Below are 12814 nucleotides of genomic sequence, written 5' to 3' on the forward strand. Positions count from 1 at the left end.
AATTTCAAGCTAAATTTATTCTTCTTCTTCAGACCCTTGACATACAAAGAGCTCACTTTCCCTCAATTTTCCCAAGCATGTTTAAATTGATGTCTGGTGAATTAATATCTGCAAAATCAAATCCTCTCAACCTAATCTACTTCAAAATAAAGCAGCCATCTTTATAGATTAAAAAAACATCCATATTGCTCATTTGGAAGAAAACCTGAGTGGTGAATCTGGTTGACCTAATGCCATTAGATAATCAAATTAAATTCCCTAGGCAAACTAACCTAGCAGTTGTTCCTAACATTTCCGGACCAACAAACCACTATCAATTCATGGAGTTTATTATGGTCCCCCACACCCTTATCATATAACTTTTAACTGAAAACATTATAAAGGTACACAGGGTCTTACAGAACACCACTATCACCAGATTGCCATTAGGAAAGAGGGATTTCCATATGCCCTGTTTTTATGTATGCTGTACATATACATTTGAGTCTTTCTTTGTAACTCCAAATATGTTTATTTCCCTCTCTGCTTCCCACCCAAAAGATAAATCTACCATTTTTAATGAAAGGATAATTCACATTGTCTCTACCCCTTTCCTATGTAATATAGGAAACGACAGCCATCTGAAGACTGTATGCCATTTGGGTGGTAGACCTGTATATTGTGCCTAGAACATTCTTGGGCAACTTATGTAACTCTAGTTGGCCACTTGCTTATGAAAACAGGTGACTAATGATACTGAAAAAAGCCTCTACAGGTTTGAAAAACTTCCTTTTCATAGCTCTATCAATGCACATTGATACTCCATCTTTAAATATCACAGGTCTTTCCTAATTCCATACAACAATACGCTGCACATAATATTAGAACCCGAGGTTTTATTTTAACCCACTCTTAAAAGTAATTGGAAACTAAAAGAAAATATAAGTATGGCATTCTTTCTGAATGTATAAATGGGAGGCTTACTACAAGACTCCTTCAAGATTCCCCATATAACATACCCAACTTTGAATTAACGGCTACTGTTCCTGAAAAAAAAGAGAAAGAAATAACCAACTTAGCAGTTTCTAGTCCAAAGCTGGAGATACCTCAGGTAAGAAGGATGGATACAGTGGAGGGAAAAAAGAGAAAATGGGTATGGAGAAGGACAGATGCAAGACAAATCAGTAAAAAAAGAAAGGAATTACATAAGCAGAAGTTAGTCCACAAGTCACGAGAACCCTATTTCTAAAAATAATAATAAAGTACTGCATCATAAAGTAATGTGGAAACAGAACCAAGACTATTTTTCTTTCTCTGTTTTCAAAATATTGTTTTCTGCACACACGGACTGAAGAGTTCACTTAGAATGACCTCATTTTGTAATCATAATAAATCAGAAACAGATTTTGGGTCTGTATTTTGTCTGTTTCGCCCTTCTCAAAGAAAAGCATTTAAAACACCATTTAACATGGAAATTAGTAGGAATTTGTTCTTTAAGAAACTGAAAGAAACCACCAAATTAAAAAAGGGCAGGCTAATTATTTTGCATTAAACCTGTGAAAAAATAAAGGCATTTTTATTGAACACACTTGTATATTACCTGGTATTGCCTTTGCCCACTTTACTGCAGCTACCACTTGTCGTCCTCCTAACATGTTGAGAGTTGACAATATACGCCAACTTGAGTCAGGTAGCGTACTGTCGTAGCCCGAATACAAAACTTCTGGTTCAATGACTTCCAGCAGGGAAACCAGGGTAGGGGTTAGCTGTGGCAGTGATGCAGGAACTATAGACTTGTTTCCAGGACTTTCAGTAGTCTCTCTCACTGCTGTCACGTTGGACTGCTGAATTCCTTTTATCTTCTTCTTTGTTTTTCGAGCTAAGAAAGTATTAAGAAAATACAGGTAAATTTAGTAAAGCAAGGAACTCAGAGAATAACATGAGTATAGCCTAGTAAATGCTGTTTACCATTGGAATATCTTCTATTTTTATGCAAGTCAACTGCAACTTTGTAAACATTTTTTCACAGCTTTTCAGAGAAAGCTAAAATGATTTTAGAGATTTCTATGACAGGAGAAGCCACACTAACATTTCAAAAATACAGAATTGGGTAATATGAGGCCTCATCTTGTAAACACTACTGAATGTGAACCAATGGATTTCAATGAGTGTTCAATGAGCATGACACCTACTAGAAACTGTCTGCAGGGTGGGGTATGTTAGGATATGCTAGACAAGTGGAGTATAGAAATCAGGAGGGAGAGAGGGAAAATATTGACAGTTCAGAGACAGGTAAACCATTTTTTGGAAAGTGCTGGGCAGGAAAGAGAATTTTGCCTGGCAACAACTTTTCAAAGAAATCACTGTTGTAATAATTAAACTATAAATTTCATATGCCAGATAGACAAAGCACAAGCATCATACTTGCCAGAGATGCAAATTATAATTTTGAGAGACTGTTTTACTATAATACCAGCAGGAACTAAATCTGTTTTTTGCCTTTTGATACTCCTTAATGCAGCCTGCTAAGTGGGTAAATTCTTTACTATTATTTTTACAATGCTGGACTGAACTGATACATAGATTCCTTTTCCTTACATGTTGTCATTGATGTTGGCATCCCATGGAGGCACCATAGCTACTTAATGCAATTTAGTGGAGAGAATAGGACATTTTTTACTGCTCTAATTACTGGTAATTAGAGGCTCTAATTATCAGAGATTCACAACCAATGCAAATTAAAATAGAAATACAACCTAGATGAAACATGAGACTTCTTATTTAATTGTGCTGGCTCCATGATCTAGATAATTCTGAATTAATGGTTTGCTCGTGATAATCTCAATTGTTATTTTGAAACTGCAATAATAGAAAGATTAAACATGCTGAGATCTGATGAAGTACGAGTGACAAATTAATGCATTAGATTATCTACCTTGCTATAAGAGTCTCGAAGTTTTAACTTCAGTAATTTTTTAATTAGGTTGCTTCTCTTTCAACTTTTAGTAATTTGAGTTTCTCAAGAACACAGTTAAGTTTCTCAGAGTGTCTATCAGAAGTAAACTAATATTACATTTAAAAACATATCACTCCCATAAGGAACAAAATCCGATTTAAGGAATTATATTGGTGTACAATTCAATTATGTTACCATGCTTACAGCATAACTAGGGGCCTGGACTGCAACTAATACATGATCAGAAAGGGTATCACCTAACCAGGTGATTTGACAGTTTTGATCTTCTGGAGGAAAAAGTACCTTTTAGGACATTAAAAATATCAGTTGCACCCAAAGCTGGCAGTTATAATGTCATAAAAATAAGAAAAAAAAATGTGAATGCTTAGATTTACAATGTGATGGTTGCATCTTGGCAATGGAAAAAAAGTATTTTTAAAACAGATTACAAGTAGGTTATGAAACTACTACACATGGCTCAGAATCTCCTTGCTAAATTCTCGTGGTTTAAAAAAAAGACATTTTTCCTGTTATCTAAAAGTTCCTCCAAAAAAGAGGAGAAATTGAGGGTATTAGCACTAGTGAAGGATTGCTTGTCTGAATACATCCCCCAGCAGTATTACTTTGGTATGCTCATCAAGTATGAGCAAGGAATTTAAACTCCTTAAGTGCAAATGTTTACAGATTAGGCCCATATTGATAATCTGATTAATAAAGTTAAATTGACTATCACTGCTGGCAGTCCTTTGGTATGAGGATGAAAATCTTCAAGGAAATAGAAAGCTCATCAGTTAATGACACTGACTATATGGAAAATACAAATTGTACGAAGTAAAGTAACAACAAGAGGACTATATCTTTTTCTACTGTCTTTCATTTCCAATACAGGCAACACCCACTTAACGTGGTTTCGTTTAGCACTATTTCATTATAGCGTTCATTTAAAACTCATACCTGATTCCACTAAGCACCCAGCCAGTTCCATTATAGCACTCAGTGGAATGAGCAAGTTTCGGTGGGTGGAATGGGGGGTGAGGGGAAGCGGTAAGTGGCAGTGAGTGGGTGGGCAGGTGTGGAGTGCCAGCCCAGGGCGGTGCAGGACGAATTATATTTATTTACATTAATTTCTACGGAAAAGTAGTTTTCACTTAGTGCAGTACTGCTTAACGCTTGTTTTTTCCGGAACCAACTAAGGCCTCTAAGTAGAGGTTGCCTATACTCCTACATGTTTCTTATTAGCATGGGAGAGTAATAACATTTTCTGACCAGGGATTTCTGAGTTAATTGTTTCCAGTTAGATAAAAAATTTAGTCCAGTTAGATAAAAATTTAGAATTAGTGTTAGATGCATTTTCCCATAACAAATTCAACAACTGTTTTTCATATCATGATTTCTTATTGCTCCAGCTGCAGAGGCATTGCTTATCCATTTCCATTTCAAGACTATATTTACAAGCTCCCTCATTCAAAATGTTCCAGCAGCAACTTTCTATAATTAATCAGGCTAACCAATTAAACTGTGTAATGATACAACAACAAGAACACAGGTACTTCATTCAGGAATAGATAGCATTCTTGAGCACTGATTTGTTCTCCCTCACTTACCTGTTGATCCAACTACATTTTTTCCAAACCTGTCACTGACATGCTCCTCAATAAACAGTATTCATATGCCAAGTTTTTAAAGCCACTTAACAGTTTTGGGAGAAAAATGTCACAATAACATTTTATCAGTGACAAAAAAATACATTTTTCAAACTCTTTAATCTTTCACGAATGATTTAGCATATTTTCTTCAACCTTTCCCAAAATTTAAAAAAGCAAATTTTCAGCTGAGCTCCAGTAACTAAGACTTCCACCTCAGAAAGATATTTTTTTTAACAGTGACAGGATGAAAAAGAACTAGTATTTATATATACACATAATATATATATGCATCTTTTAATATAAAACTAGGCAGGAATGAACTTAAATTATTTTGCAAAATTAGTACTTGATACTATCAAAAATACTAATTCCTTTTAAAGTTAAAAAATTTCAGAAATGGCCTCCACTAACAATTTTCAAGTCATTTATCCTAGTCTAATCTGAAAGCATTTCACACGTGTCCGTGTGCACGCATCCCCCCTCCATGTTAAAAGGGCATTATTTAGGTAGCAAAACCAAGCACACCAACAATAGGAAATTCCAGGATTAAAGATGGTCCCATTGTCATTTCACTTCAGTGGCAGTTCCAGTGGGGTGCAGCTGCACCCCCTTCTGATTCCTGCCTCTCCCAGACTTTAAAATCTATCAGAGACAAGAATGCCCAACTACCTGTGGAGCCAAATTTCTCACAGGATAATCACTCCCTTCATGGGCAACTGGTGCCCCCCGCCCCACCCGCAGCCAATCTCGCTGACCGGGGCAGGGGGCTCCCCCATGGCCAATCCCACCGACCCACAAGTGGCACATGCCGCTGGCACTTCCGGGCACACTGCTGGCACTTCATGATCAGATGCGGTCTGGGGGGATGGGATGGGGGGGAGAAACGGGACTGCGGGGATCACTTCTCCTGGCACCCCGCTTTCTGGCTGGTACTCTCAGGGAGGGCACCAGTGCTCTTGCCTGCCCCCCCGCCTGGGAACACTGGCTATCAGGGGGTGCACATATACCCCCTACATACACCCCCTACTGATAAAAGATATCATATCTACTCAAATAACCTTGCCATCTCTTGCAGAAGGTTGACACTGCCAACATTGCTTTAAAAGTGCAAGTGCAGCCTTCAGAAGCCTGGAAAATGGGTGTTCAAAGATTGCAAAATTAGAACCCAAACCAAGCTCACTGCTTATCAAGAAGTTGTGATCTATACCTTATTGTACAGAGCTAAGACATGGACAATGTACCATCAACGCTGCATGTGGAAGATCCTTTGAGTCTAGTGGTCTGACAGATATACCAACATTAGCGTCCTCTTGCAAGCAAAGAACACAAGCATCAAGGTAATGATCATCATCAACTTCACTGGCCACGTCATGTCATCTGGATGTCCAAATCCAGATTCCCAAAGCAAGTTTTATTCTCCCACCTCAGTCAAGGTGTACGCTACAGAAAACGGCAGAGAAGCACTTCAAAGATGCCCTCAAAGCCAACTTGAAAAAATGCAATATCAACGTCAACTTGTGGGGGGCTATTGCCCAGGACTGCCTCAAATGGAAGAAGAGTCTGCTGCAAGGATCTCAGTACTTTGAAACCTTATAATGACAGTGGGAGACGGAAAAGCAGAAGCAGCAGAAACCGCATGTCGCAGATCAAATGAAGAATCTGGAGCCACCCACCCCACATAAAAACATGTGCCTTAGTTGCAACAGAGTCTGTTGATCCCAGATCGGCCTTTTCAGCCACCTTCAGACCCACAGACAAAACATTCATGGAAAACAATCATCTTCAACTGTGAGGGATTGCCAATGAGATTTCACACCCCTGCAGAATTTTTTTTTTAAACACCAGCTAAACCCATTAACTTGGGTGTGGAAATAACTTTCAGCAAAGCATTGCATTACAATATGCTCAAGGCTAGATTTTGTTTTATAAATCTAAGAGGGAGATTTAATTCTAATGATAACAGAAGTAAAGAAACAACATCTTTTAATTATTTTTGCTTAGTTTCTTGTGTTTTATATATATAAAAAAAATATGATAGAGCAAATTAATGCACATTCCAATACTATATTTGTTGTATTTGTTTTGATTTTAAATTGATTAATACTGCCCTAGCATATTAGTAGTTTCTAGTTTCTTTTTACCAGGAGAAAAATGTGTGTTGTGTTATATTTGATGATGTACCACACAATCCCCTTTCAAAATCTTAGCTCCACCCATGTTTGATTTTTTCCAATGTACTCATTTTCTTCATACTGGCCTAGCTATTGTTCCTTCTGCATTAAATTCAGATGGCTTCCTCCTCCATATCATCTGAGTGCTACCAGAGTGTCACTGACAGCAAAACAGAGCTCAGACAGACATTTCTTTTGTTGTGCTTTATCTGCTGTTTTACTGTAACAAAAAGCCTGGGACACACATTCAGGCTTTTTGTGTGTCAAACAATGACTGATCTGGCCTCAAAATCACAGATCTATGACAAAAACAACAGCCTGTTTGTCATGGGGAGGCTTTCCAGGAACAAATTTAATATGTGCACAGGTATTCTTGTCCACAACTATCCAAGGGGAAAGGAGGGAGAAGCGGCGGCTGGCTCCATGATAGCCCACCCAGCAGTGAGCTTCCCCCTGCCTAGTTCTGCTAATCAGCTGATTGACAGAGCCAGGTAGAGGGTGGCTCTATTAACATACCTTTTCTAACACTTGATGCTGGAAACAAATTAATTGTCTTGGCTTAAATTTAAAGATACATTTAAAAAAAAGTAGTCTGCATGCAGACAGCAACATGGAAAATTTTCAGTTGAAATGCAAAATTGGGTTAAAAAGTTATCTTGCAGTACCTTACCACAGATTTCTTTGCATTTCATTTCATGAAGTACTGAGCTCCCACAATGCTCATCAATGCACATTTTGGGTGTTTAACATTTCTCAGGATCAGACCTATAGTAATATCCTGTAACCTGTGATATGTTATACGGTTTTCCCACCTGGGAATAACAAAACTACTAAATTCAACCCTCCTGAATGGGCAGTTTTTCCTGTAGCTTATATTGCACATACAACCATTAAATAGGTGATGATGGTCTGAACTTAATTTTTAGTTTAAAGTCTGAATTCTTTAACAAATCACCAAAACTATAATGTATGTTATTAGTCTAAGTCTAATTCTACTAGTCGAAACAATACTACCACTACCACTATTGTTCCCTTTCATATCCTGTAATTTTTCCTGCCTTAATTGACCATTAAAGCTGAGAAACAGTTGTGACAATAGCAAAAGCTAAAAAAAAATACAAACCAAGAACTGTGGAATAGAAATAAAGCTGGAGGAGTTATAAGAGTGGAAGGAACTGGGACACCTTTGGGGCCCGTTTACTTCTTCAAACCACAATGTGCATTTACTCATGGACCCAGTCTTTTTTAAATTTTAGATATAATCTACAAATTTAGCACACAATTTAATACATTTATATTCCTTTTTGCTTTGATCTTAAACTTAATAATACTGAGCAAGACCCATGGCATATTGGTAAAGTTTCTAGTTTGTTTAACTAGAAAAAAAGGGTTGTTATATGTGATGATACGCTGCACTGGGCATGTGTGCATGAGATGCTTACTGCTGAGTTGCCTAATTAGCTCCGCAATAGACATCTCAGCATCTACCCATGCAGTGCTATTAAGCTGCAGGAAACTAATTAACCCCGCCACAGGTTAGTATTTGTAAATACATGTGGTACAGTTTTTTACTCCACAACAATGCATGTGTAGACACTGATGGGGCTGGCTGGGGCACGAGGATGCTTCAGTGTGAGGGCTGCCTGCTGGCTAGCCCCACAATGGAACACCCTTGTGCCCCAGACAGCCCCTTCGCAGCATGGTGAGCTCAGTCGGAGCAGCCCCTGGCAGGCAGACTGATCCCCTGGACCTCCTGCCAGGCAGGGTTGCTCTGACCTGACTCAGGGTGCTGTGGTCCCTGGCACATGTTCAAACAGTCTCTGGGAGCAATAAACTCCAGCATGCTATGCTCCAGAATGTATTACTGTACATTAATAGTACATGTAGATGAGCCCACTATCTGTATCCCCCTTTTCAAAATTTCAGATCTGCCCATGCCCTCTCTTACATCTTTTGCCTGTTTTAGAATGAATGTTGTCACTACATTGAAATTTTAGCTAGATGGCTATGGACTTTAGTGTGAACTGATCAACTAGCTGTGGCACACTAATCAAAATGTAAATACTTTGTTAGCATGGACGGTTTTTCCAGGTTAACACAGATGTTAGCATGAAGAATTTCTTCTGAGAAACATAACATAGTAGACTTAAAAGTAAACTGCAAATCTTGATTCCCCCAAGAGAATCCCTGCTCAAACTTCTAGAGGAAAAAAAATAATTACAATAGTTTTTTAAATAGTAAACGTAATAAAAAGCCACAAATATAGTATCTAATAGAATACTATATCTTGCATTTATAGGTGGATACATTTTAATTGTTTTTTCTGCTTCTAATATAATTCTGCTTCTATATAATATATAACGGTAATGGCAAACTTTTGTGGCTACATTTGTATACTAACAGCTGGAACTCAAGACTTTACTTTTCTGCATGTCACAACCATGATATAAAGATCTCAGAAAATAGGTTTTTACAAAGTACTAGTAAAGTAAGTTGTAAAAATAAATGAAAAATGATGGGAGGAAAAAGAGCGGGGCATGAACCAGTATCTCAAGGAAGTGTTCAAGAAAAACTTTTAGTTTATGGGACAGTTAGCTTCCATTAACCTACTTTTCCCTCTTCTTTTTCTCTCTTTGAGCAGTAAAAAGGAAGCATTGCTATTAATTGCCTATTGGATAAAAGTACATTTTTCAAATTCAAGAATGGACTGAAAAAAACCTGTACTTTTCACTACAGTAATACTAAAGAAGCAACAACATGTTTATGGGCCTTGTAAATATTTTGCGCATTTTGCTCTCTAATTTTGAGTCTGTTACCTTATAATACCACTGCTTAACTCTAAGGGGAAAAATAAGGTTAAAATAATAAGAAATATAAAACATATGCTTCACAATATTTCTCTCTAACATTCAAGGCAGCCACTTAGCTCGAGCACAAAATATTAGTGTTACCCATTTTTAACTACTCTGATACCATATTTACTCAAATCTAAGATGACCCTCAATTTAAACTTACTCCCCACAATAATTAGATTCTATATATGGAAAATTTATAAATTCGTTATACTTTTTCAGGTATAAAATCTAATTAAATTCATCTTTCCCACTGCTTCAGCAGGGAAATATAGTCACTGGGAGGTAAGGTGGCTGGGGGGGAATCTTGCCCTCTGAATCCCCCACTTCTTCCCTGCAGCCTTCCTGCCCATGCCACTTGCACCCCCACCCCAGCTTCACATAGCCTCTATCTCCCCCATGCACTCCCCAGTCTTTTCCCCTTTCCTCCCTCCAACTCCCCATTCTCTGCCTCCTACCACTCACTGTCAGATGCTGTCGGACTCTAGTTCCTTCCTGTGGAAGCTCAGCCCCTGCCAGGCCATACAGCAGTGTTGGTGCTGTGGACTGGCCAGGCAGGCAATGTCTCAGCACTGCTGATCAGCAGGGGCAGGAACAGAGTTACCATGTGCTCTATGCCCGGGAAGGAACCCAGCCCAAGTCAGAGCCAAGCTGCACTTAACAGTAGGTGGAGGGAAAGGGGTGGGGTGGGGGGAGAAGCTGCAGAGAGCAAGTGGAGGGAAGGGGAGGCAGCTGCTCTGGATCTGATCCTGGCCCTAACCCCACCAGTCAGAGCCACAGTAGCCACCTGCACCCCACTCCACTCTGTATTCAAATATAAGATGCTTTCTCATAAGAGGAAAACCCCTCCTCTCAGGGTCGAGTAAATATGGTAATTTAGATCTAACTTGAAAGAAAGAGTTTGAAAAACCCCCTGCAAGTTTTATCCTAATCACAAGAAAACAGTAATAAAAGTTTCTTGTTATGCTATAACTTATACATAGTAACACGTTAATACACAATATATTTAATTGTATTTTGCATTCATGTAGCATGTCTCAGATTCAAAGCATGTTACAGACATGCTGTGATTGAGCTCCACTACACTCTTGTGAGAAAAAAACTCTCACCTTTGATCCTAATAATACATGCAAGGAAATCCAGGCATAAGGAATTTTTTAAAAGTTTACTCAGGGCTAGAAAGAAAGCCAACAACAGAACTAGAAATGTATCTATTTTCAAGACATGTGTTCAAGCCATAAATGTATACTGCTCCAATGAAATGCCTGTTCTACTGAAGTTAATGGCAGACCTTCCACTGGCTTGAGTGGGGCCACCTCAATGTTATACTGAGAAGCAAACAGTAGTTAGGATTAAAGTATTTAAAGGAGGAAATGAGAATCCCTTAAACCAGGAGTATCAAAAATACATACTGAAATCCACAGTGCACAGCCACACTGATGAGGTAGGTCAACAGTGGGGGGCAAGCAACGGCTACATTAACTCCCTGTAACTGCTTCACCTTCCCCCATAGCTACATATGGATCCAGCCAGAGGAGCCCCAGCCTGAACCTGGCTTGGGGGAGGCAGGATGAGTTTGACACTCCTGCCCTAAACTAACTTAAATCCATAAAACCTTGTAAATTTTCTAGCCTTAATACCACCCAGTTATCTTTCCTGCCTGGTGCAGGGGGCTGGACCCAGTGATCTTCCAAGGTCCCTTCTGGCCTTACAATCTATGAATCTTAATGTTGTTATAATACGCTGTATACTTGTAAAAAAAAGTAAAACAAAATACTATATTCAATAGAACTCATCAAAATCTATCATTTCACTCTGATAATGTAACCCTGATACTGCAATTTTATAAGACACTTAGTTCAGATGCAATTTCAATGGAATTCAGAAAACTTTCTACTGAGGCTGTGTGTTTTATAATTTGTATTTTATAGCCTGCAAAGGTGGAGTATGAGAAAACTGGTGCATCAGTGATCACATCAGGATATTCCGTTTTACTTGAGTTTCTTCCAACCATGGGCAGTGTCTATTTATTACAGGAAAAAGGCCCATGAGAATCACACCTGGAGCCCAAAAGTTATTTCCTTGGATTCTTTATGGAAAGGCTGTAAAAACAATCTATTAGCTCCAAAAACCATGGTAGCACACCCAAAGCTCCTGTTGGTAGTATACCTCAGACGTGGCACATAAGCAAAGCGCCAGACTAGACTGTTATCCTTCAAACGTATTCAGAGTACTAGGTCAGGATTCCAGTACAGCAGTCAGTGTAACATAGTGTTTTAACACTTGGTGCCAGGCTGATTGTAAACAGTGACTAAACAATCATCATGATGTGCTTTTATACATCTAAAACAGGTCCTGTAACTTTTCAAAAATAAGTTACTGTGTAAAAAGCCTGTTTGCTTAGACAGATTAGCAAAGGTAATTCTAGGAAAACGACCCAGATTAAAAGAAACTTCCAGGTTCCTTTCCACAAGTACAGATTTTCTTTCCCCTTTCTGTTAGTTTCTCTCCCTTTCCACTTCATTTAAAGTATCTTATGGCTACTACTGTTCATATTCTGCCTTGTTTCATTCTTCCCTGCACTTTCTTTCATACCTCCTCTCACCTTCCTTGTTTTTCACTGTCTGCAAAGTCCATTTTAGATAAATTTATTTTGCCTTCCAGGCCATGCAGTGATGCAACTAGTCTGAGTGTTTCCCAATGAGCCTACAGATAACCAGTGCTCCCCATCATTCTCTTTACCAACAACCACAGAGCTTCTTTTCAAATAACAATGTAGCCAATGCTCAAAATTCAGAGAAACTATAGTTCAGGGAACCCATGCTATACTTGACTGAGCAGCACCTCTCTAGGACATTATTTAGAGCAGTGGTTTTTAATCTGTGGTCCACAGACCCCTGGAGTTCCACAGACTATGTTTAAGGGGTCCGTGAAAGATGACTATGATAAACCCAAAGTATGCGAGTCCCCACATTTACAATTCAAAGGGGTCTGTACCTCCATTTACAATTTTTTAGAGGCCTGAAAATGAAAAAAAAAGTTGAAAACCACTGATTTAAAGAAATCCTTTTTGCTGGGACAGGAAGACAACTGGTGCAAAATTCCTTGAAACCTCTGTAGCCTACAATTTTATGTAACTCTACTTTTAACACAGTACATATTAGAATAATACAAGAACGGAACTTGCCCTATGATTGTAATGTGCACTTG

At 38.6% G+C, this 12814-nt stretch overlaps 1 protein-coding gene across 4 annotated transcripts in view; it reads right to left on the reverse strand.

Annotated features, from left to right (window-relative positions):
* Positions 1–12814, reverse strand: part of NR3C1 (nuclear receptor subfamily 3 group C member 1) — a 126330-nt gene that overhangs the window by 21781 nt on the left and 91735 nt on the right. For all 4 annotated transcript variants that reach the window (XM_090020973.1, XM_090020971.1, XM_090020970.1 and 1 more), the window contains one exon: positions 1580–1858. In XM_090020973.1, coding sequence (XP_089877099.1) covers positions 1580–1858 — 279 coding nt within the window. The remainder of the gene's footprint in view (positions 1–1579; positions 1859–12814) is intronic.

The sequence above is a fragment of the Crocodylus siamensis genome, chromosome 10, assembly GCF_052110815.1.
Source record: "Crocodylus siamensis isolate JL-2025a chromosome 10, ASM5211081v1, whole genome shotgun sequence".
Lineage (NCBI taxonomy): Eukaryota > Metazoa > Chordata > Crocodylia > Crocodylidae > Crocodylus > Crocodylus siamensis.